The sequence below is a fragment of the Opisthocomus hoazin genome, chromosome 19 (assembly GCF_030867145.1).
Source record: "Opisthocomus hoazin isolate bOpiHoa1 chromosome 19, bOpiHoa1.hap1, whole genome shotgun sequence".
Classification (NCBI taxonomy): domain Eukaryota; kingdom Metazoa; phylum Chordata; class Aves; order Opisthocomiformes; family Opisthocomidae; genus Opisthocomus; species Opisthocomus hoazin.
The window spans coordinates 16,920,230-16,945,286 of NC_134432.1; the positions used below are offsets into that span (position 1 = coordinate 16,920,230).

General features: G+C 45.6%; 1 protein-coding gene and 1 long non-coding RNA gene across 8 annotated transcripts in view; one reads left to right on the forward strand and one right to left on the reverse strand.

Annotated features, from left to right (window-relative positions):
- The first annotated feature begins 2,225 nt into the window (after nt 1-2,225).
- The window catches only part of LHX2 (LIM homeobox 2), a 33,878-nt gene continuing 11,046 nt past the window's right edge, over nt 2,226-25,057 (forward strand). For 2 of the 7 annotated variants that reach the window (XM_075439208.1, XM_075439213.1), the window contains exons 1-3: nt 13,062-13,796; nt 16,523-16,728; nt 17,294-17,676. In XM_075439208.1, the coding sequence (XP_075295323.1) occupies nt 13,569-13,796; nt 16,523-16,728; nt 17,294-17,676 (817 nt within the window). In that variant the 5' untranslated portion in view covers nt 13,062-13,568. Of the gene's footprint in view, nt 2,289-13,061; nt 14,243-15,589; nt 15,714-16,522; nt 16,729-17,293; nt 17,677-25,057 lie in introns of those variants that run through there. The other 5 variants (XM_075439210.1, XM_009934867.2, XM_075439209.1 and 2 more) reach the window with 5 other exon arrangements.
- On the reverse strand, nt 5,002-12,352 carry LOC142363596 (uncharacterized). Its single transcript, XR_012765847.1, has 4 exons — nt 12,108-12,352; nt 11,371-11,494; nt 10,473-10,793; nt 5,002-9,958 (listed from the first exon to the last, which is right to left on the reverse strand). It is a non-coding gene; the product is annotated as an uncharacterized LOC142363596 (long non-coding RNA).

Sequence of the window (25,057 nt, forward strand, 5' to 3'; positions counted from 1 at the left end):
CAGACTTCAGCATTTTCTACAACAGATGAATATTCTCCAAGTCCCAGCCACAATTTTCCTCTAAGTTCCTAAGATTCAATTCACAGCCACACAGCAAAAGCCTCAAGACACCTAAGATGGAAGAAAGAACTAACATGAAGAAAACTGAACTCAACAAACAGTGAGCAAATCAAGATTGCTCTATACAGGCATCCCCAAATCATGGGGCAAGTAGCAGGGCAGCAATCCTGGAGCCAGCTTACTGTGGGGGTCGTATGGGCTTAACTTCTGATTGAGGAAAACCAAGAGGAAAACGAACCCTTCAGAATCAGAAACTTTATCCCTCTGATGTTTAAAAGACCTTGTATTTGACAGGACAGCTTTGAAGATAAAGACCGAAGCACTCTCCAGCTACAGGCTGTTCAACACCCCACGCTGCTATCTGCAATGCACTTCAGTTTTGCAGAGCTCAGTCATATTAGAAAGGAGATAGGGGAGACATTTTTTAGTATATTGTGCTATATTTCTGATGCTGCTGTATCTTGCCCAAGCTCTCTTTACAGAGCCTGGAAGAGCTCAGTGCTGTTCTACACATCTCCATCATCATTCCTTCCCACCGCACTATGTCAGGCTGGCCAGTTGCTCTCAGCTGGCCAACATGTAGATTTGTTAATAAAATGTATGCTGACATCCTTGACGACGCGTATGAGCTATCTCTGAACTAAGAGGTTGGCACTAAAGATGAGAGAGGACGAGGAGGGTCTTCTCCCTTTTTCTCATTGTAAGATATTTGTTTTTTTGTCTGTAGGAGGATTTTATTCCAGGGACTAAGGTTAGAGAGGACTAAGAGAGAGCACTATATGCTCTGCTAAGACCTTATTTTGACTTTTCCCCCCCCTTTGTATTAGGGATTGGGGGGGAGGAGGGGCAAACAGAGAAGAGAGGAGGAAACAGAGAATGCAATCCCTAAGATCACGAAATCTGCAGGAGAGTATTTTGTTCTTCCTGAACTTTTGAGCACTCTTCTTCTATTACTGTTTCTCTCTTTAACTGTTTTAAAACATTTTTCAGATACAAAGATGAAAGCCACTTTTGGAAGAAGTATTTATTATGATTTAATAGCAATTTTTTGTTTGTTTTTCTACCTTAGTTAGGACTTTATCACTATACACTCATTGAAATACAAGAATTTCAGTAGCAATGCAAATTTGTTCCAGCTAAGGATCTGCCTCATAGCTTTAAAAGGGACTTAAAAATTGTATTTTAACAAATCCCTGCAGAAAGAGGTAATTGAAAAATAATTCCTATCCTACGGGTGTAGTGGAAAAAAATTACTGAAGCCAGTTTTAGTAGCATAAAATAAATAAAGGGAAGGAGGAGGTGGAGTGAGGATCTTCCAAGGCCTACTTTCTTTGTCCCTGATTATATTGATCAGATCCACTAATCACATTAAAGCAGGTAGCTCTTCCTAAGTGTATAAAATCAAATAAATAAATAAATCTGCATACTTTTAACAAGGCAGTACATGAACTCATTTACAAGTGTTTCTGTGTGTCACAATCCCTCTTCTAATATTAGTTTTTAATATTTAATAAATAAATAGATGGTAGGTAAAGACAGAGCAAGAGGGAGACAGAGAAGAAATGATGCTAATGACCAAATCAACCTGCAAAAAGCAGCCCTGCTCTGACTGGAGCCCCAGTCATCAGCTGAGTGTCATGTAGGAGAGCCAGGAAGGGCCGGGGGAGGCTGTGGAGGGGTTGGCGAGCCGGAGACTGGCAGCATCATTGGCTTGAACAGGCCGTGATTGATTTGTCACCAGAGGCCCATTTGACTGGGCGAAAAGCCCTTCTGATCTCAGTCTCTCCCTGCCTCCTTACCTCTGCTGTCCCTCTCTCCTTCTCTGCATTTTGACGCTGGCACAGCAGCTGGGCAAGGGGCTCACGTGGAGGCTGACACAGAGCAAAAGGGTTGAAGGTCACTGCTGCTGAAACTCTGTCACGACTGGCAAGGGAGCTCCAGCTCAGCATACTTCTCACCTTCTATCTTGCTTTTAGAACTCCAGAGGTTTACAGAGCCCCAAATACACATCCACACAAATACACCAACACACCATTCCCCAAACAGAGACACACAACCAAAGCCTCTCTCTGCTTCTCTCTTTTCCTCCCTCTCTGTCTCTCTCTCGCACACACTCACGCACACACACGCACTCTCTCTCTCTCTCCCCACCCCTTCCACCTTCCTGTTATCTGTGGCTGGGAGAAACCTCTAGATCTACAAATATTAATTACAAAGGACAACGAAAGGTAAGAAGGCGTCAATTATCCAAAGGTGTCGTGATGTTATTTCAAGTCAATTGCAAATGTGTGAGGGGGAAGATTTCGCCCCAGTGATTCCTGTCTGCTTGGCTGATGGGGACCGGAGCCGATTCCCTCCCAGAACTGCTGCAGCTATGCCTTAAACCACACACTTTCCAGCAGGAGCCATCAGCATGGGCCTTTCTGAATTCTCTCTTTATTTCATTCATTAAGGGCATTAGGCAAGTTGGAATTTGTATGAAAAGGATCCTATGGGAATACTGTCTCCAGGGTAGGTATTTTCATGACTTTCCACATCCTGGGGCTCTCTCTGTATCTCTTCTCTTTCTCTCTCTCTTCTGTTAGATGGAGCTTTAAAGGAGGCTGCCCTCATCTTCCACCTAATCTGGGGAAAGGAAATATTCTGAGCTGCATATATTGAGTGGAAAAATATTTTATTTCTTTCATAAAGTGGCAGTTAGTAAGAAATTGTGAGACCTTTCCTGCTTAATGTTTTTAATGGGCTTTGTTATTATCATTATTATTCCTAGCTGTTTTCAGGTTTTTCTCACACAAGAGTTTTTAATGACAATTGCCTGCTTTATCCAAAAAGAAAGAGATAGCAGACTGGACAACAGCAAAATAATATTAATCAAACAAAGGCAGACTTTAAATTAAAAGGGCTGTTGTATTCCCATAAAAGCAGGACAATCTCAATACTCCAGCTCATTTCACTTGGCAAAAGAACATGGCATCAGTTTTTTAACTTTAAAATAGTTTAATGAACACGAATGGAGAAATAATTTTTCTGTGTATTTAGCAGTCTATAAAGAAGAGAGAATGCTTTAACTTTGATCGCCACAATTAGTTCCCTGGGTATCTAGAGGGGAACAGGGCAGCCCTGGGAGCCTCAGTTCTTTAGATACAAAAGCATTTAGATCGCTTTAGAGCAGTTAATCCTGAGACTGGCTAGGGTCCCTTTTGTTTTCTAACTCCATTGTGGGTTTTGTTCAGTTTTTTCTATTCGCATGATTGACTGCCCAATGGATGCTAATTATCCAAATGTCGCTTCTGTCCTTTGAGTGACTTTCTATGTATTATGGGCAACTGTCATGCATTCTGTCATTCTATATCATATTACATGTATTATCATATGAAAATGGTACTCTGCATAAAGGAAGGTGTCTGAACCAGCAGATGCTGCAGATATTTAGAGGACTTGCCTAATTTGAATGGATTTTCTATAGAAAAATTGGTCAGACAGCATATAGGGGAGAGTCAGAAATTGAAAGTTTATCAGGTAATTATTTTTGTCCTTTTGCTGTTTACATGATAATGTACAAAGCATTAACTGTCTCTGCTTCTGAAATCTGCGGCCACCTTCCTCCTCCCGAACCAGGCAACCCGTCTGTATTTATTAGAGTATGACAGCTTAAGCTAATTAAACTGATATCTGTCTAAAATAATAAGCCCAGAAAGTTAGAATAAACATTATGATTGTAAGCAGAAAAGGCAGCTATACAAATGTAGCATCAATGCTATATTTTAATGATAATCTGAAATTCCTGTGTGAAAAACATTGGATGTGGAATAATAAAGTTCTGCAAAGACATTTTTCACTGTAAGCATTTTTTACTTAGATCTTTATCTCTTTACATGGTATTAATAAGGCTGAGGGCTAATACAGCTGTGAGCTTGCATATTTTTTATTTTACACATATGTGAACATATATTTAAAAGGATATCAAGGGATAGGTATTTGCTACAAATTTTCCACTAACATAAACTTAACACACCTCAGTGTAACGTGCATGCCAACACTTAACAGGAATGCAAGATTTATAACGGCAGGGCTTTATAGATTTGCACTCTGGGGTCCATTGAATCCATAGGCACATCCAGAGTTTCCTCTCCTAAAATGTTAGGTTAGTGTTTTATATTTGCCATTGATATGAAATACTGTGGATACACAATGCTGAAATTCATGATCTTGAACTTCATCAAATATATGTGCAATAAGTCTCCATTAATGGTAAAGCTAAATCATGGGAAATATGTACTTTATGAAACAACAAAAAGATACCACAGAAAGACTTGCTCTACTGCATCAAGGTGCTTTGAAATTTTACAATGATCAAATATACATGATCAAGCTGTGCTTGTTAGGGTACGAGGGGCTCAAAACAGTCAATGATTATTGATCAGACTGTTAAGTATTTGTTCATGATTCTTTATATCCCAAAAGATTCAGGGAAATGAACAGTGAAAAATTGCATCAGAGTCCACCTTTGTTTGGGATTGATGTATCAAGATAGAGTATTCATTTGCCAAATCTATTGGAAAAAAATGTGTAGCAAATTATGACATAAGGACTCCAAGTACAGAGATGAATATTTCCTTTTTTTCAGATTATCTTTGTAAAGTTGTAAGTGCTAATTAAAAAATGTAAAGACAGAGTCTTTGTAGAACATGAATAGTGAATTATTGATAAGAGCAGATTTACACAGCAAAAATAGAGATACAGTCATAGCTTATCAGCTGACCTTTAATTTTATCTTACAATGTGCTCATGCCAAAATTTTTTTAACTGAAGTTGCAATAACAGTGATGTTAGAGAATCCTTGAGGTGAAAATAGAAATTTCTGTTATTTTTATAAAATAGCAAACCTTACTGAGGTGCAGTTACTATCTTTTGGTCATTGAATAAATATTAGTCCTCATGAATAGTTTCAATTAATATTTTTTTCTTTATTATAATATCATTTGGCAAAAGTCTCAAATTATTTGTATAGTAGTTCTTTCTTGTTTCTTGAGATTTCTTCAGTGTCTATTTCTACAAGTCTATCATATATATTATTTATTATTTTAAAATTATCTGTAAAGTTTGTTCCATAATTCAAAATATTATGCATGTTGAAAGAGACTGCTAATGGATAATGCTTTCAAAATCCTGAGGCATACTTTATTTGATTTCATTATGCTGTACATTACATAAATTCACAAGATCTTTCCTGAACACAGAAATCTCTTAAGATAAACTTACTACACATTAAAGAAAACTACTGAACACAAAGAATTATTTCTGCAGATATTTGCCTCTAAGAAATGATAACATATGTCTGTGTCTGAATCTACAAATAGATAGATGGATACACACACATATGTTCGTTCACACACACACATAGCCTCATACAGTCATATATCTTATACATATTTATATAAACAAATTTACATATTGCATCTTTTGTAAATCTTAAAACCAGCAATACATATCTTGTGTCTCATTTTCAGATGTTAATTCCCTTAAACTTACTTAATATTTTTCCAAAAGAGAATTACATTGAAAATAATCAGCCACACTTATATGTAAAAAGTTTGCAAAGTATAAAATGGACAAAATGTCACTGATTGGTTGGCAATGCCCTTTCACCTTATTGTGTCTGACCTGCCACTTAATTAATCTGTTCTTGTCTGAGAGCAGACAGTGTTCAAGATAAGCAGCACAGTGAGCAAAGTCTACAGCTCTTTAAAAGTTGAAAATATATTCAGCTTTTTTTATGAAACAATTTTACTTAACTGTATTTCTAAGATTTCATCATTACCGTTTCAATTTGTATCTTATCTGATTTCTTCTTATTGCAAATATTTACATATAAGGTTCCCTGCATCTACTTCTCCATTTCTAGCTTTATCTATTCCAATTACCTAGGCTAGGACTGTACAGTTTGCATCTGGTTTCCATACCTGCTTTCTGTGTTTTGAAATCATTTTTCGGAGACATGCGGTGGGCATTCAGGTAGTCCAGATAAGGGTTTATAGTGACAAAATATTGACTGGATTTGGTATTCACTTATGAAGGATGACGTGAGTGCCACAAAAATCCCTGTGATGTACAGGGAATAGTTAATTAATTAAAGGACCTGCTAATTGCTACTTGAGGTACTGTGCAGAGATGATGAAGAGTGCTTGGTACAAGGTTAGGTTCTCAGTTTTGAGTGAACATTTTCATTTAAAAGATTTCTTTAAAGTACATCCTAATTTTTTTAATGTTTTTTCAGGTTACTGTATCTAGTTCAGACTCAAGTGTTCAATTGAGCTTCAATTAATTATAATATATAGTCAGGGTTCTTTAGCTGGGATAGATTGATGGAGAAGCTTTGTTTCATTTGGTGCAGGTGGCACTGTTTAATAAGCACAGGAGAGAGTGAATAATGTAGTGTTTGCAAAGAGAAATAAATGCAAAATAGAGAGGTGCAATTAGATCAGCTCAGAGAAATAAAGGATAAATATTAAATGGTCAGATATCTTGCAAATATCAACTAAAACAGTAATAAGTATCTCATTGAAAACTGCCATTTTAATTTATGAATATCTAAAAGCGCTGCTTTAAAATAAATCTAGTGAGTGAGTCTTCTGCCTTCATTAGGCAGGCACATTTCAACATCTGGAAAATACCGGACTTCTAATTTTCAAGCTCTCCATATTATTTTTCTTATACGGAAGTATAAATAGGATTCTAAATTTACAATGCAAACACAAGGACTTAAAAAATGAATTTCTAAATTGTATTGTAAAATACCTTAACCTTTGGCATTCTTTTCTTTAATTGGAGCTATGTTATATTGGAGAAGAATTACCCCATGGAAAATTAACCTGTGAAAACTTGTAAATGATTATCAATTATTTACTAGCAGATGAGGGAGTGTACACTTCTCATGCATGCACTGAGGATAAAATAAAGTTGAAGATTACTGAAAAGAGCAACAAAATTGTAGATAAAAAAGTAAAGCCCTTGAGAATTAAAACCTTTTTCCAACTGTACACAAAAAATAAAAACAAGTATATACTCCTGAAAATAACAAATAAGAAAAAAAGAGAAATGTTATTTGACTCAAAAAAAAAAGTACCTGGTAGCTAAGAGGAGAGTCCTGTAAGCTACTTGAGAAAAGAATGTGAATGTATTAGGCATTTCAGCAACACTTCAGCATCTAAAAATTTCAGCTGTAGACAGATTTTCCACAGACGATTCCCCCCTACTGCTAACCTCTTAAATTTACCTATAAAATACAAAATGTTCCCAATCACCTCCAATAAAGGAAGCTTCCTTACATTAAATGCATCTAATATTTGTGTTAGAAATCTGAAGTGCTTTCTGATGTGGTTAAATTCACAAAGAAATGTGGTTGTAGAACAGAAAGGAATGTATTGAGCACATCACTGAATATTTGCAGATGGATGCAGAGCTGTGGAAGTTTACTTATAAAATATGGAATTAATCATATTCTTAGCCTCTGATTATTCAAAAGAGGCAATACTATTGGACTCCTTCTCTGTAAACGTTATTTTTGTTATGTAGCCGTGTTTACCAAACCCATGATATACCCAGTCAGGGCACCCTCCCAAACCTCCGGGATTGGTTGATATTGAACTTGTAAAATGTTTATGAGTGAGTGTTTGCCTGGTAATGTAGCCCTGGGTGCCCTGCTGTCAGCGTGGGATTACTGATACTGTTACACACAGAAGGGGTTTGGAGGGAAGAGAGCAGGGGAGCTGGGTAGCCATGGGGAACTTTCTTGGCCAAACTCTTAATGTGCGTTTAGACAAAATAGTTTTCACAAAAAAAATACATTCCCCACTTTCTTTTAAAAAAAAGTCTGTCCGTTTACACTAAAAAACTGTTCCTGCAAAGAATCTTATTACACTTACTTGAGCTCTAACTGTAGAGCAAAAAGATCAGTCTGTAGTAAATAGATTAAATTAAGACGTGGCTACACTACTAGATGCAAAAAGAAGCATTTTGGCAATCTTTGCCATATTCTGTGCAAGAAATTTACTGAATTCCTAGTAATTATCACTCATATTTTGTAAAAATTATTTTATTTAAATTAGTGACTGTGGTAGATGCTTGAGTCAGGCAACCAGATCTAAGCACACCACCAAAAATCTATATTCCCCAAAATAAAACTCCAAAGCTTTCTTAAATATACAGCTACTGACCTTCAGAATCGTATTTTCTTTACCAATTCACTGTAATAAAAATGAACATTTTGTCATCACTTTGGGAAACTGTGCCAAACACCTTAAAACACATGTCACATGCCAACTTTACTTCATTTTTCTCCTCGGGGAACAGATACATCTGGAATCATAATCACAGATAAAAACCTTGACAAAATTGCACATGAGCCCAGCCCTCCTCTCCAACACCTACCTTTTCATAACATTTAATACAATATTAATACCGGTTACTAAAAAGGCTTCCAACCTTTACATTTCTGACATAACATGTTCAAACCCATATTTCACACTTCTTGTTCTGTTTTAAGTTCACTGGATTTAACAGGACTCTGGAGAGAAGATCATGTGGTTGAAGATTTCCCTCCCTCTTTGACACCCGTAGAGGCAGTTTTGGAATTGTTTAAATAGCTGTGGCTATATTAACTGAAATATGTAAGATCATGGGCATCTTATTTCTCTCTCACATCTATAGACACATGCTTGTATTTTTATCCGAAATCTATTGCTTGTACCAGTGACAAGCAATTTCTACACAACATCTGGGCAAAACATTCTGAATATTTTCCTTTTAAACTGTATTATTTACCTTTCTTGCATATTCCTGGTTTACCAGACAAATACAATTAGCTAATATTATATAATACTATTGTTTGGTCTTATTTATCGATGATTGACAGTTTTTCAAATCAAAATAAAACACATTCTTAGTCGATCATCTTCTTGAAAGTGCGCTGCTGTTTGAAGCTCGGTTTGCTTCTGAGACAGCTAGAGGTCTTATTCAATCAGGGGTAAATGGTGAAATTATAGATCCAACAGATTCCGTACTCTCCCCCAAACGCTTGGCTTAGGTAATATTTAATAGCTAATTCCTGAACTGATATTTTTACTGCATGCTTTTATAAAACATTCATCAGCTGGTATCGCAAAGAAATGGAATTTGAGAACTTTGCAGATTTTCATTTATTATTGTGTTTGTAATTAATACCATGCTGGAAGTACCTCAGGCAGCTCACTGTATGGCTTTGTTCATGTCAGAATGGTGATAGCAACCTCTTTTTGTTACATATTTAACAGCTTTGAAAGACATTTTTTTAAACAGCACATGTACTAGACAGCTTTAAAGCAAAGGACATTAAATAGGTTGCCAATTATTCATTCAGCAGCTCTATGTGCGTCAAAAAAATGCATACCACCAAATTTTCCTGAGACAAACCACTCAAATTTCCTGTGACTCACACACCATTTTTGCACTAACTGGATAAGGATAGCAATCATTTAGAAAAAGAAACAGACATAAAATGTTCCTTGCCCTGGAATACTGAAAAAAAAAATCCTTTAAAATACATTCATTTACAGTTAGGGGACAGCATTTGTCCTATTTTTAAACTGAACAGTGTTTCTTAATAAGATTATTTCATTATTCGCTTTCACTTTAAAATGGCCCAAAGTGTCTAACTCAGTATATAAGCAATGCAAAAAGCGGTATATGATATGAATGGAGTAATAATTTCTCTGAATCGTTTCAAGTCAGTCTATAGAGCCACTGAATCTGAAGCACACTAGTCTGTCTCCGGCAACTCAGGGAGATGAAGAGCTGAGCTGAGCTCCACTTGCTGACAAGAAGCAAACTGTCTCACATTTTAGGAGAACAACATCATAGCCTATAAAAATGAAGAAGAGACAAAATAAATAAAACCAGTTAATGTTGTAGTTAACTTGCAAATCAAGTAAATCTGTTGGTACAGTATTTTAGAAATAAAGGATAACAGCATCACACCAAACACACATTTCTGAACATATAAGCGTTCTGATTTTGATTTAATGGTATATCAGCGTCAACTATTGCTTCCTTTGCTGGTACACACTTCCTGATGCCTACTGTGAAGGGTGCCCATATTTACAACTGAGTAAGATGATTAATTACACCTTGTCAATCACGGTGCATGAAGACATAACACCACAGCAGACAATGAAGAAGATGCCTGAAGCTACAATTACATTTTAATTCATAGTTTATTGTATGTTCCCATATATTGCAGTCTAATAACCGTAGGGGCATCGAAAACATATGAGATATCAATCACTCTGCCCCCTGGTCTTTCATGTTTATATTATTCCACAGCCTTTAAATTACCATAAGTAGTTACTCAATTTCTAAGCTCTCTTCTCTCTTACCTTTTGCTTCCATTTATCTTTTATTCTTAGTACCTTTATCCAACAGCTATAAGTATTTGATGGAAGTTTGTAGCTCACTTAAAATCTGTAACAGACAACCTGAAACCCAGCAATTAGCAAAGACAGCTTAGACTTGTGTTCCTTTGTTGAAGGAGGCGTTGAATCTTTTGTTCTGATTTAGTCACGGTAGCTGGGTGGAAGCTGGTACCTCATTATGTGGTTGGTCTGTTTGTCTGGTAGGTAGCAGATGGTACTGGAGATGACGTTACCAAGAGAGGCAGGGTAGAGAAACTCAAGACCTGTGATTTGTTCACCTGTCACCTATAACAAAATACAGGTTAAAAGACTTTATTATTAGCCGCACATTTTTTTTAACGAAAAAACTCTCATTTCAAATGAGTCCGCATTTGATTCGAAAGATTATTTTGCTATAGCAATTTTTCTGTTGCTCATTATTCAACACTATCCTGGATTTTATTCTGAACAATGTAAATGTCATTCATGTGTCAGTGTGTACATTAGCAGCTTTGTGTTTACATTCTGTTACTCTCCTCGTGTTTTGGTAGCAAGGGTTGGATGTCTTCTTGTGTTTGTATATATCCATTAAGAAGATAATCAGAGATAGCCTGTGAACCGCAGGTCACGCCGTACCTTTTTAACGTGCTATTGGTATTATTGGTTCCAACCACTTAGGTGATACTGTTACATAAAATACTGTGTTTTAATTCCATTAAATATACAAAATCTTTTTGATAATTAGCAATGTCAGACAGAGTGTATGAATCCGTGACCTTTCTTAACTGCAAAACGTATGTAATCAATTACGTGACGGGGAATTAAACTGGTATTAAAACTTCTAAGGGCAGTACAATATGCAGCCATAGATAAGGATACATACAGCAAATTGCTTCAGCAAAGATAGCATGACGGTGTTCCCCAGTGGCGTGTGGCGTCCAGTGAGCAATGCTCCACATCTCTGTTGTTGGAGGCAAGCCTCCCGTCACAGACGGTGTGTCAAACGTCTTGCAGTTTAACAGAGCAAGAGAAAGTTTATTTTACCAAGATAAATACTATACAGCTCCACTAATTCTACTGCAGAATTCTAACCTGAATTAAAACCTGAACTTCCGTTGTTTCCAAGGCCTGACTTTAGGGCAGTCTTTGGGTAGTTCCCACAGATGCCAAATTAGCTTGCATTCTGTATGGCTTCTTGAAGGGTCTTGTGGCTACTCCATGTGCATTTCTACACAAGACACTTTGTTCTCCTCTGTGACATGCGAATGTATTTAACTACTCAGTGCAATCCCAGCAGAAAGATGATAAAAAGCCTGCATTATTGTATGAACGGAACACATAAAACCAGCAAAGTTTGACTAAACGCAGAGTAACTCCACTTTCAGCACAGACAGTCTGAACTGCACTGCACCTGTAAGAGGCAAATCGCGATGTCAGAAAACAACGCCCAACGGCAACACGCTAAGTGATGTAAGGATCTGCAGGCACGGATTAAGCAGCGAGTCTCGTGATCTCAGATGTGCATTCAGATTTACCTTCCGTTGTGCTACCTCTTCTAATATAATTAGAAGTGTGATATTTGACATCTTTAATACTAAGTAGTCCTTCCTTACTACCCACCTTCTGGATAAATATTTAGACATCACCAGCGGCTTCCCTTGTGTACTCTTTGTCTTTTCCGGAGGCTTCCTGAAGCTTCTCCTCGAGTTCAGAGCCCTTCCTGGCCTGCTTTGCCTCCGGGCTGCGCGGAAGGCAGAGGCGCGGAGGCCTCGCTCGGCGGGAGGCTTCGCCAGCTCGAGTGACACAAGTTCGGGTACGCTAACGGTGAATGTTTCTCATAGTGAGTGTCGCTGGGCGCGTTCAGTCCGCAACAAGCGCTTGGGTTATCGTGGTCCGGGAGCGCAAACAAACTCTCGGCCCCCTGCGGCTCCCGCGCTGGAGGCGTTTCCCCCGACAGCCTCTCCGGGGCTCCAGGGCCCGGCACGGCGCCGGCTGTCACCGGGCGGCAAACGCAAACCTCCGAGCGGCCGCCGGCCCCGCTCGGGCCTTCGGCGGCCGCTCCCGAGGCCCCGCAGCGGCCCCGGGGCTCGGCGGGGGCCGGGCCGGGCCCGGGCTGCGCGGCCGCGGGGGCGGGCGGCGGCCCCGCGCCCGTCCGCGCCCCCCGGCCCCGAGCACATGCCGGCGGGCCCGGGCGCGGCGGCAGCCAATGGCGGCGGGGCAGGACATGATGTCAGAGGGGCTGTAGAAAAGGCGCGGAGCCTCGCGCGGCGCCCGGGCTGCAGACGCGCCGCTCGCAGGCACCGGGGCGGGCGGCGGCTCCGGCTCCGGCTCCGCCGCTGCGCTCCCCCCCCCTCCCCCGGCCCTCCCCCCCGCGGGCAGCCGCCCCGGGCCCCGCCGCCTTCAGGAGAGAGGGGGGCCGCCGAGTGCCCGTCCCACCTGGTGCCCGTCCAACTCCGCCGCCTTCCCCTCCGCTTTTTCTTTTCCCGATGAGCTCCGGCGGGCTGGGGGAGGAGCGGGGGAAGGAGCAAACTTTGCCCCTGAGCTGCTGCCGCCGCCGGCCCTCCGGACCGTGAGCGGTGCGGCGGGCACCCGCCCCGTCCTCCCGGCGCCAGCCCGCCCTTCGCCTGCTGCAGCCTCCCTCTCCCTCGCTTTCCTCCGCTAAATTTCGCACAGTACGATGTAGGGGGCTTGTTGTTGGTTTTTTGGTTTTTTTCTTTTTTAATTTATTTCTTACCGAAGATGGTTTAGTTTTTTATATTTCTATTATTTATTAATCCCTCCCAACCGTAAACCCGCTCAGCCTTCTGCCAGCTGGGCCAGAGCAGAAAGCCTGGGACTGCACCTGGGGCAACGAGCCCTGCCCTGAAGAAGCCTCATAGCGGGATGTGCCGGGGCCGCGCCACAGACTAGACCCGAGCCCCGAAGCTTGCACCACCAGTCACCCCCTCCCCGCGCCCCCTTCGCCCGCCTCTGCTGCGCCCCGTCCCCGCGGAGCCTGGATCGGTGCCTGCGCCGCGCTCCGGAGAGCTCTGCCGGGGTGGAGAGCCCGGAGCCCGAGGAGAGACGGGGCGGCCGTGCTAGATGCATGGGGGAGGGCTCCGGTTAATGCAAGTTCTGAGCTCCTGCAGGGACCCCGACAACTGTCAGCAGCAGCAGCGACTCGGGGCCTCCTCCTCTGCTTCCTCAGCGATGCTTTTCCACAGTCTGTCCGGCTCGGAGATGCACGGGGTCATCGACGAGATGGATCGGAGAACCAAAAGCGAAGCACCGGCCATCAGCTCGGCTATAGACAGGGGAGAGACCGAAACGGTAGGAAGCGGAGGCATGGGAGAGTCCTTCAACCCCCTAAACGTAATAAACCCCCCCAAGATACAGCTTTTCCCTTAAAATAACAGATCGGGGGGAAACGTGTGCAAAATGCTAAACCAGAAGAAAATTAAGGGTAAAGGCACCCCAAAAGATTAAATAAAACCGTGGGGAAAAGCATGGAACTGTTAATTATTAATAATGTGCGTGGCAATATTAACGCTTGGGTGAAACGAACGGTACTGCTCTTGCGAGAAAACAGAAAGCTAGACCAGCCTTTTGGTAGCGCCCAAGGACTCCTTCCCTTCCCCCAGTGCGTCCGGCCTTCCAAAGTTTTTAGGCAGAGGCAAAGTATGCTTTTATACAGATAACGTTTGGGCACGGCAAGGTTTTGTTCTGCAGAATGGAAACACAAACACCAGAGAATCCAATTCTGTGTTATTTCTCAGGTAGGATGTCTACGCTGAGCTGGTCTTTATAGCATTTATGAACAAAAAAAAACAAACTCAAGTGGCTTTAAGTAATGATTTCTAAAATGTTTGTAACGTACACGAGCACTGGGTTTGTGAACATGGCAAACAGAACTAGAGGATACGTTTCAGGGAGACGGATGGATGCGAATTTTTATAACTTTACCACTTTTTATCTTCTGTCTGCTGATGCGTAGTACTTGTATATTAATGCATTTAGATAATAAAAAAGATGCATCCTTCTAACCAGTTAAGCTAACAAAGTGGCAGAGATGTCTGAAGTGTGTTAACTGATTCAACATTTTGTGTATATTACTCTTTTGTTAAGAGATGATAATTCTGAAATGAAATGATCCCGTATTTTGGTTAAATTCTGTCTTGTAAGCTGATACGGGCATATGCAAGAAAGGTATCTGTTCTCGGGTTTTAAAACTTCATCAGTATGTGTTATTTCTCTTAGTGCTATCTAGATATTTACTTGAAGGTGGGAGTAAGAGTATTTAATCCTGAAATACTGGCTGAAAAACAGCCTTTATGCTATAAGGATGGAACGTGATTTCTAATCTAAAAGGTTTTGGTTTTCTTTGAAAAAGTTAGTATTTCTCTGCACAATTAAACAATATCAAATGCTCTTTCCTGGAACAAGTATTGTGGCATGATACTACCTTTATGTATCTTTATATAGCGTCTATGCATGCACATGTGTATATAACGAATAGTGGGGTGGAATACTGGATCGTTAAATACCGTTTCTGGATCTCAGAATATTTTTGTTACCGGAAAAGCGCAGCAGAAAAATCGTATTTCATTTAAAGTGGATTTACAAGAAACTACTTTGGTTATAAACTGGTCCCTAAACAGAGTTTAGTTAACGCCTTCAAGAAAGAAGCTATCGGTGGACTTGTGTGGCGAACATACCAACGTAGAGCCGTAATTTTATTTGTAGGTAGTTCTGATAGTGGGGAAGGCGTAGTGCAAACAGCAGTGCTCGCAGCGATGGGGTTTGGTGATCTCTGCCAGTACTGGACGAAAGTCCTCAGCCCAGCACAAGCTGGAAAAATAGCCTCGGTTCCTTTCGATCCTGCCCGGTTCTCTGGCTTGGCTTTCTGCTTTGCGCAAGGACTTCAGGCTCTAGAGGAGGTGAAAGTAAACAAACAACTTCTCAACCCTCCCCCCCCGAATCAAAACAAACTGCCTGTTTGTCACAGCCCTAAGAAAACGTCTCGGGGTCTCTCGCAGGAGAGCAGACCCGCAGCCTGCCTTTGTGCGGGCTGGGCGCCGGCGGGGAGGGTGCGGGCGGCGGGCAGCAGCGCGGGGCGAGCTCAGGCAGCAGCCCCGCTCCCTGCGAGCCCCCCCGGCGCTGCGCCGGGCCCGGCGGCGGTAACTCGGCGTGCGGAACCGCTCCCGACGTGTTGCTCCCTTTCCGTTTCGGTAGAAGTTGACAGAATATGTATGTATTTGTTTTTTGCAGGGTTTCGATTGGATTGCGATTTGACACTAAACTATTAAATTATATAGGGGTTACATTTAGTTTTATTGCTTCCAAGTTTATCCCAGTGTAGTCTAGAGTGCTCTGTTGGTTTTTCCCCACTTTTTGCTACGCATTTGCCACTATTTCGTTTTCCTGATAAAACATTCTGCAGCTCGGCTTTGGCGATGCTCGTCTGCTCGGCAGTGTTACTGCCGGAGCCCGGCGGTGCTTCGGGCGGGTTTGGGTACCGCCGGCTGGACCCGGCTTGCGGGGAGTGCGGTGCCTGTGGCACTGTGGCTGCTGGGGGGTTCGATCGTAATTCGTTCGGAGTTTTATAGCTGGGAAAATACGCACGCAGACACGCTCCGCACAGACGCACTCACAGAGCGTTAGCTATGCAGACACTCTCGGTATATCCATAAGAATAAATTCTAAAATTAACTACCTGCGATTTGCCCTACTCTGTGATTATTGCGCCTGTTTATTGAAGAGCATCTTTTCTTGTTCCGGGACTGGAAAATGTACCCAAAAAGAAGTCCTGGGTCTCATCCGGACGCCTGTCCTGAAACCCCGGGTGTTTCTCTTCCCTCCTCGCCTTCCTGCCCCGCTCCTCCCGGGGGGGGAGAGTGCCGGGGTACCCTGGGGACCCGCCTTCCCGGGCGCCGGGCTGCGACCCCCCCGCCAAGCCCTGCAAGCGAGGGAGCAGCCCGGGCCCGGCCGGGCAGGGAGCCCAGCAGCGCGCAGGAGTTGCTCCCTCTCGCTAACGGTCTGTAATTGTTTTCCCCCAGCAGACCATGCCTTCCATCAGCAGTGACCGGGCTGCCCTGTGCGCCGGCTGCGGGGGGAAAATCTCCGACCGTTATTACCTCCTGGCTGTGGATAAGCAGTGGCACATGCGCTGCCTGAAGTGCTGTGAATGTAAACTCAACCTGGAGTCCGAGCTCACCTGCTTCAGCAAGGACGGCAGCATTTACTGCAAGGAGGATTACTACAGGTACAGCCCCCGCTCGGCCGCCGGCCTGCCGGGGGGCCCTGCCCGCAGCCCCCCCCGCCGAGAAAACCCCGGCCCCAAGGGGCTGCGGCCGGGATCCGCGGGCACGCCGTGGGCTCCTAAACCTCCCACCGGAGAGCGGGACCCGTGGTGGTCTCGGGGGAGGGGGTGGGGGGCACAGCTCACCCCCAGTCTGCTTGCGGGGGCTTCAAGCGAGCGTCCCCTCCCCAGGCTGCTCGGGGAGCCGAGCGCGTTTGCCCTGCACACGGGCACGGCCCGGAGCGGCACCCCCGCCTCCGCGAAGGGCTTGCCTTCCCCGCCGGGGTCCCGGTGCGGGGCGGGGGCTGATCCCGGGGGCACCGGTTTGCGGGGCAGGGGGGGGTCCGTGCGGGGCTGACGGGGAGCGGGACGGAGGCCTCCGCGGTGCCCGCCCGGGGAGCGGAGACGCTCCGCGCCCTTCCCGGCTTTGCGCCGCTGCCCCGGGCCCCGCAGCCCCTCTCCCGCTGACCCCGCGAAGGGGGGGTGGGATGCGCCTCTCACCGTCTCCTCCGGCCGCTCTGTTTTGCAGGAGGTTTTCGGTGCAGAGATGCGCCAGATGCCACCTGGGGATCTCCGCCTCCGAGATGGTGATGCGGGCCAGGGACTTGGTTTATCACTTAAACTGCTTCACTTGCACCACTTGCAACAAGATGCTGACCACCGGCGACCACTTCGGCATGAAGGACAGCCTGGTGTACTGCCGGCTCCACTTCGAGACGCTCATCCAGGGGGAGTACCCGGCCCACTTCAACCACTCGGACGTGGCCGCGGGGAAGGGCCCGGCGCTGGGAGCGGGCTCCGCCAGCGCCTTGGGACTGCCTTACTACAACGGCGTGGGGACTGTCCAGAAGGGGAGACCCAGGAAGAGGAAGAGCCCGGGGCCGGGGGCGGACCTGGCAGCCTACAACGCAGGTAGGAGACCCGCGCCGTCCCCCGGAGCAGTCCGGAGGGTTTGTTGCTGCTCGCTTCCAAAGGGGGATTTCCGTTGATTTTAGCTTAAACCGTTAATAATAGTTTAGCTGCAGCGTAATTATTGAGATCAAGTGCTGTCAAACTGCAATTACAGAAGCTAATATGTTAGCATTTTTCACTTCAGCTGGAAATAAAATGTTTTGAAGCAAGGTCATCTGGTTAAGGAGGGGGAGAAGGGGGAGGGTAGCCTGAAATAAAATCTGGAAACCAGAGATTGTAAGTTAGCACTTCGGAGAGCTGTGAATTTTCTTTAGTAGCTACGCGCTAAGGCTGCTGATGGGTGAATTGCTCTGCCCGTGTCCTGAGCGCTGGCACCTCGGGGCTTGGGAAGGAAAGAGAGATGGAGGAAGTAGGAAAGTGGCCGTCCCCGCAGCGGGAGGGCCCGGGGGGTGCGGGGCAGGGCCTGCGGGCAGCAGGTGTCTGCAGGCAGCCCCCAGCCCGCTCGGGCGATGGCAAGCTCGGCTGGAGTTCCGTTCGTCAGAAGACGTGACCCAGTCGGGAAGCTGCAGCCCCCCCCTCCCCACCGCCTCCTGCCCGGGACCGGCAGCGGGGAGGGTGGGAGGGGGCAAACCTGGCAGCAGCCGGGCTCTCTGCAGCCAGCTGCAAACTTTCTGATGCGTTTCCTCGTTTAACCCCCCTCAGCACTGTAATCTGCAGGCAAGGGAATTCGCGCAGCCCCCTGCCCCCCCTCCATCCCTGCCCCCCCATCCCCTGGCTCTGCTTCGCCCCTGGAGCTGCCCGCCGGCGCGGCTGGGATCGCCGGGATTTCCAGCGCCGCTCCCCGTGCGCGACGCGAAAAACTGTTTGGGCAAAAGGAAATTCTTAGATCTCGAGTTTATGAGGAGAAATCAAGGCCGCGGGGGGGGGGGGGGGGGGCTGCTCAGACCCCGGCGCCGAAACTCCCCCGCCCCTTCCCTTGCGCCGCTCCCGTCCCCCCGCGCGTCCCCGCGGCTCCCCGCGCCTCTTCCTGCTGCCGACCCCCCCCCACTCCGGGCGCGGCCCGTCGGGCGCGGGGTTGCCTTTAGCTAGGGATTTTTTCCCCGAGGGAGGGGGTTAGGCCAAGGCCGGGCTTGACGGGAGCCGCACGGCTGCGGGCTGCGCCGAGGTCCCGCCGCTCCCCTCGCAGGGTGCGGGGGGAGACACCGAGGGGAGCTGCGGGGTGGGGGGCCTGGGAATGAGCCGAGGGCTGCGGGTGCGGGGCAGGCCCCCGCGCCGGGAGCGTGAGGCTGCGGGGGTTGCGCGCCCGCAGACAGGGTCGCGATAGCGCCAAAATCGAGGGGTTTGCGCTGAAAATGGCAGGGAGAGAAGGCGCATCTCCAAGAGGCAAACGCACCTCGGGAACAGAAGTGCCAGCTATTGTTGGTTTAACTAATTGCTGAATAATTGGGAAATCGTGCAAAAACCAGCAGCAGTCCCGCTGGTGAAGGCTGATGAAAGGTGTGCGGGGCGTTCTCGCGAGCAACACTGGAGCTTTAAAACACAGATAAAATATGCATCTTGCCCGTTCAAAACCGCCTCCTTCTCGGAGGGATTAGATTCTAACTGTCCTTCCGCTGCCTCCCTGTGCAGGGCAGATGTTCGGATTCAAAGGACCTGTAAACCGAACCAGCGGCATCTGTCCTGGGTGGGAGCACAGCCTGAGACAGTCTCACTGCTCCCTGACTTCCGAAACAAACCGTCTTTAACTCTATTTTTAAAAATTCGTTTTAAAGATAATTGCCCTCCGATATTTTTTTTGTCTTTTAATTTTTTGTTTAAAGCCTGCAAAGGAAGCTTAAGAGATCTTCCGTGAGGAACCTTTGGCTCCTTTGCTTAAACTGTTTATGTGCTTGTCTACTTACTAAACCAATAATCGATCAATTTAGACGCTAAGTGCCATTGATCCTGGAAATCAGACCAGGTTGCCCGTTGATGTAAAATTTCACAAAGTAGCAAATTATTGCACAGCCTGCTACTTAGAGCCTTGCAAAGGGAAACTGTAAAAGTGTCATAGTTTCTCTTTTTATTTTTAGTGGAACTTCTCGTTTCCTTGTCAGAAACGCGCAATGCTCTCCTCTGAGGGGATCTGTGGCTGGCACTCTGTGTGGAACACTTTGTGTAACCAAATCTACACCCAGAGGTGGTGGGGAAAGGGGGACCCCTAAACTTAGGCAGAGACTGGAATTACTTCGTAAATTGCAGCAAATATTCGTGTGCAACACGAATTGGGCTGACTTTTTTTTTTATTCTACTTCAACGAGACTCCGTTTGCACGGGGATGATGGGTTTTAGATGTGGATAGAGCCTGACAAGTGGAAAATAGCTTAGAAGGATGCTGAAACTTCAAAAAGATTTCTTTTTCTTTCTTTCTTCTTTTCTTTTTTTTTAAAGTGTGTTCCTGTGATCATAATTTCTTCTTTCACTTGTTGGAATGGAGTTTGATGGGTTTTTTTAGGTCAGTAAATCAATGGCTGAAAGCTTGCTGAACACAGAAGCACCTGTAAAGAATCCTGAATACTCCCTTTGTGAATTAGACGCCGAACCTCCCACAGCCTGCTGCATTTTGTTCGTTTGTACCCGGTCCGGCTGTAACACGGGGACGCTAAAGCCCCTCGGAAAGGACAGATGTGTCGCACGGACGTGGGGCGCGGCGGGGTGAGAAAATACCCGCGATCCGCGCACAGCAGCGAAGAGCGGGGGACGGGGGGGGGAGGGCACCGGGGCCCCGTGGAGCCGAGCCCCCGAACGGGCTCCGGTAGGAGTGGTTTGGGTTCCCCCCCCCCCCCCCCCCCCCCGACAAAAAAGGCAAAAGCCTGGGAAGTTTTGCAGGGCGAATTTCGCTTTCTCTCCCCGTTTCCCCCGGGACTGGGAGCTCAGAGCGCGCTTCCCTGTGGCTGCGGCCGCAGAGCGAGCAAACGGGACTGGCAGCGTAACAACGCGGGTCTGGCAGCGGGCTCCTACCAAACACCGCAGCTGCCCCCCTTTCCCTCCTCCTCCGACGCCGTCGCCTTCGGGGCTCCCCCGGGGGCGCGCATCTGGCCCCTCCCCGGGGGGCCGGGGCAGGGAGCGGGCGCCGCTGCTCCCCGAAGGGCGAGCGGGGCCGGGGGTCCCTGGTCGGCGAGCCCCGAGGGGAGGGGAGCGGCGCCCGGCCGCGCTGCCAGCCGCTTCCCTCCCCGGCCCGGCCGGGCTGCCCGGGTTAATCGCGGCGCTCGGGGAGTCACGGGGCCGGGCACCGGCCGTTCCGCGCCATTCAGCTGGGTTAATTGAGGGGAAACCCCTCCGCGGCCGGCTCCTCCCGCGCAGCGCGGTGCCCGGCGGCGGCCCCGCTCCGCGGCCTTTGTTCGCCCGCCCCGGGCCGCTCTCCCGGCCCGAGGCACCGGGGGGGGGGGGGGGCCTGCAGCAGCTGGAGGAGAGAGGGCTCCTAAAACGAGCTTCCTGGTGCTGGCGGTGCCCGACCGGGAAGGCAGTCGGTCCTCAGGAGAGGCTTCACCTCCCTCCTCCTAGAAACACCCCTCGGGATTTTGAGGTTGGGCAGCGCTTTCTGTGTCTGTTGATCGCAGGCTTGGCCGGGGTGCCCTCCTTCCAGCGCTGCCTCAGCAGCAGCGAGGAGTACCTGGCCTGTTCCGAGTGCCACAGCTTCACCCCTTTGCATCCCCGTTGCGGTAAGAGGTTCAAGCGTCTGCCTGCTCCAGGTGACTTCTCCTTCCACCGGGGAGAAAGCCTCTGTCCCTGTTCCTGTTCCAAGTACCGTTCAGAGGGCTCTGTCTCACTTTTGTCCCCTTCAAGGCTGCGGGTACCACAAAGTCCTTCACACGCTCCTGCCAAACAACAAATAAGGCCGAACCTCTGCCTAGTCCAGTTAATCACAAGTTCCCTCTCCAGGCAGCAGAAGGTTAAAACACCCCCTTGACTCTTACTGCAGGAGGAGAGGGGTGTATGCTCCTGCGCCACTGAATATGGACAGCTGATGCACGCACCAAATGTCTCTCTCGTTTCATCATTCTTTCAGAATCAGGATTAGTTTTCTTTCTTTTGGGGCAATTTAATGTCAAACACAAGCTACTACGAACAAAAGTTCCCCAAAAGGAAATTCCTCTTTCCCATCTTCTTGGTGTGCCATGTACTTAGTGACCCACTAAGCACGTGCTTTGCCCTGAATCCTGACTCGTGGGGGGATCTGGCGAGCTGAGTCTGAAACTGTGCTCCCAAGCTTTCTGCTTCGAATAGTGTTTGTTACAAAGATAACGGTGCGTCTGGCTTTACGTTCATGTCGCTGTTTTTGGAGATGGTGTTGTGCATTATTCTGCAGAGGACGTTTTGGTCACCCAAATCAAAATAGAGTGTTTTAATCTTAATTTCTAGCGATGCTCCCCGCGGACATCACCATCTTGTGGCCAGATGGACATTTGTAACGTGGTGCTAATGGAGGCTGCAAGAGCTGGCTGCTGGTGAGGCCAGCCGAAGGACAGGAGGGCAACGATCTGGATGTGGGGACTGGGGGAAAGGCACGAGGGCCTTAGAAATGTTCTGGGGTCAAAAAAGGACTTGGCACCACTTCAGAATTTGTTTTATCACAAAACAGGAACGAAACTTTAGTTAATTTAAGGCTCCTCTCTTTGACTGGAATTTTACCAGTGGTATTTCTGAGCTCCCAGCAGGAGCCCTAGATACTGCAACTGAATGGAAGCCTTACCTACGGATTGTTCAACAATTCCTTTGGGAGATACACAGGGACACCACAACGCAGGGGAATGGGGGAGAAGTGCTGAAAACCAGAGGGTTGCGTGAGGAGCGTGTACGGAGTGAGTCTGATGCCATGATGCCTTTTGCAGAAACTCCTCAGCTCTTAAAATCTCCACACGCTTACACCCTTGGCCCGTTCTGTATCTCTGTGCCTGCAACGCCCATAGACGTTTCAGATTCTGTGAGACATGCATATAATAATAGACCGAGTTTTGAAGATGGTGCCAAGCACCGCAACCAAGTATGAGAGGGGAACTGGCTCTAACTCAGAATATTTATGTCATATAGGGTGATGCCTGGGGGTACCCCAACCACTTGCACGAGACAACAGCCAGCAGACACCCTCGTGCACTTTCAAAATCTGTTCTGTAACTTTCGTCACAGAAAAGGGCAGTGGCTTGACGGTCTCAAATGGTACATATTTACTGCCATTTTAATACTATTTCCATTTCGTAGACAAGGAGGTAAAATTAGGAGAAATTCAAAGTGTTAATTGTACATTGTCCTGTCAGGGCTTGATGAAAAGCTGAGAACCCTCCTTCTGGTTCTGGGAGTGTCTAGAATCACTTTTCTTTCCTTGGATCCTGAATGCATCTCATTCTCCATGGAACAGGTTAAAATCCAGCTATCTCCAGCCACAGGGTTCGTTTTGTTGCGCTTTAAGGTGAACAGGCCTCAGCCCTCCAGACAGATTCTTTGATGCGTTTCCTCCCAAGTCTCTGCCTTGTTGCTGGGAGGGTTCGAAAGCGTTTGAGATAACACGCAGAGGTCTTTTCCATTACTACTATCCAAAATTCTGTGAGTACATTTTAAAACCGAGCGCTGCTTGGTTTTACATTTCCATAATAGAATTTGCTATAAGCAATATAATTATTCATCCCAGGATTCCTTACATCAGGAATTGCAGCTATGAAGGAGACTGGAGCACATGGGATAACCCCAGCTTGGCAACTGTGTCTCAGTTCTTAAACCAGAAAAAAAGATTTTACTACATTCCATCCAGCTCCCTTAACACCGATTTTTTACTATCACCTTTTATGCATCTTATAGCTTTTAAATTCAGGTGCTTCTAGTCTTTCCACGCCACAAGAAAACAAGCAGAAATGCCTCTTATTGCAAGAATTTGGCACAAGATACTTCGGTCTGGAAAGGATTTATACGAGCGCACTCACATGCACGCACACCCGCATGCATACGTACACATTTATATACACAGCACAATTTTTTTAAGCTGTTTTTTAAATTATAGGGGTACAGAAACACACAGAAAAGTTTGAGGCCTCAGACACTCTCTACATATCTATTAAATAAACATGCTTTTTGCCTTAAAGCTGAGTTTTTGCAGGCTTTGCTCTCTATTGTGCCGTATCATTTTAGAAGTTTTTGGAAAGCTGAAGTTTGCAAAGCAGCTACAGTACATGCTGCGAATCTGCTGTTTATAGGTTCTGCATGCATTTCTACTTATGAGTACGTGCATTTTATGTATATTTTTAAGAAATTTTAAAGCATACCTTTCAGAATTAGTATGTTTTCAATAGGGCTGAAAACCTCTGATGGATAGCATGAATTTAAAGTCACACTATAAAGGTACACACATCTGTGAGATGTACTCAGTTGTAATGAACCAGCACTAATGGACAATTGAAAGCAAATCTGTTTCTGTGTTTAAGAAATTCACCAACACTTCACATTTTAAAATACAATCTTTTTCTCGTTTTTTGCATGCAACATAGAACAGAGACATAATAAAAAAAACCCATCAAAAAATCATCAGTAGTGATTTTTCATTACTTTTGTCATGAAACTTATAGGAAATTAAAAGGGAGTTGTAGATGCTGGAACAGAAAAAGTAAGTTGATGACAGCTTGTCAGAACTAGTTTTCAGCATGTCCCTGATTTTTTTAGTGGATTTAAGCTCAGTCCTTAATGTTATTTTAAGAGTTTTTCTATGGTCTACTGTATGCACAAATAAACGAAAAACTGCTTTTGGTCTATGAGACTATTTTGCTTGGCATTCAACATTTATTGTGACTTGATAATTATCATAATGTTCCTTGCTCATAGACCTCCTTTACAGGCTTTACGGTCAATTTATGCAAATGTATCAATCAGTGTCATTCAGGGGTTTTGAAAGGATATAACAAATTGATCATTCAAACTAGTATTTGCAAATACTTTTTTAAAAAAAGGAAATACAAACATATAAATAATTAAAAATATATTTTTCATTTGGCGTGCCAGTGATACATTGTATTAACAGCTTTATTTCTTTAGCTAGTCAAATTATAGTCATAATTTGATGTCTGGTACCCACACACTTTTTTTTTTTATAGTGTTTCATTTAATGGTCTCTCTTGTACTCTACAGGGTTTAGTTTGATGGAGGAAATAATTATAATTTTAACTGGTCTGCTCCGTCGAGATTTAAGTGGACTGTATTGTACAGCTTTCTTTGTATGTTACAATGCGATTTATAGTGATACAAAGTACATTAAAACACTTTACAGAGTTGAGGACAGCCACTGTCCTACAAGCAGAAAGTGAAGGAAAGGCTGTGTGGAGATGGAGGGAAGAAAAAAGGAAACAGACCTGACATTTTA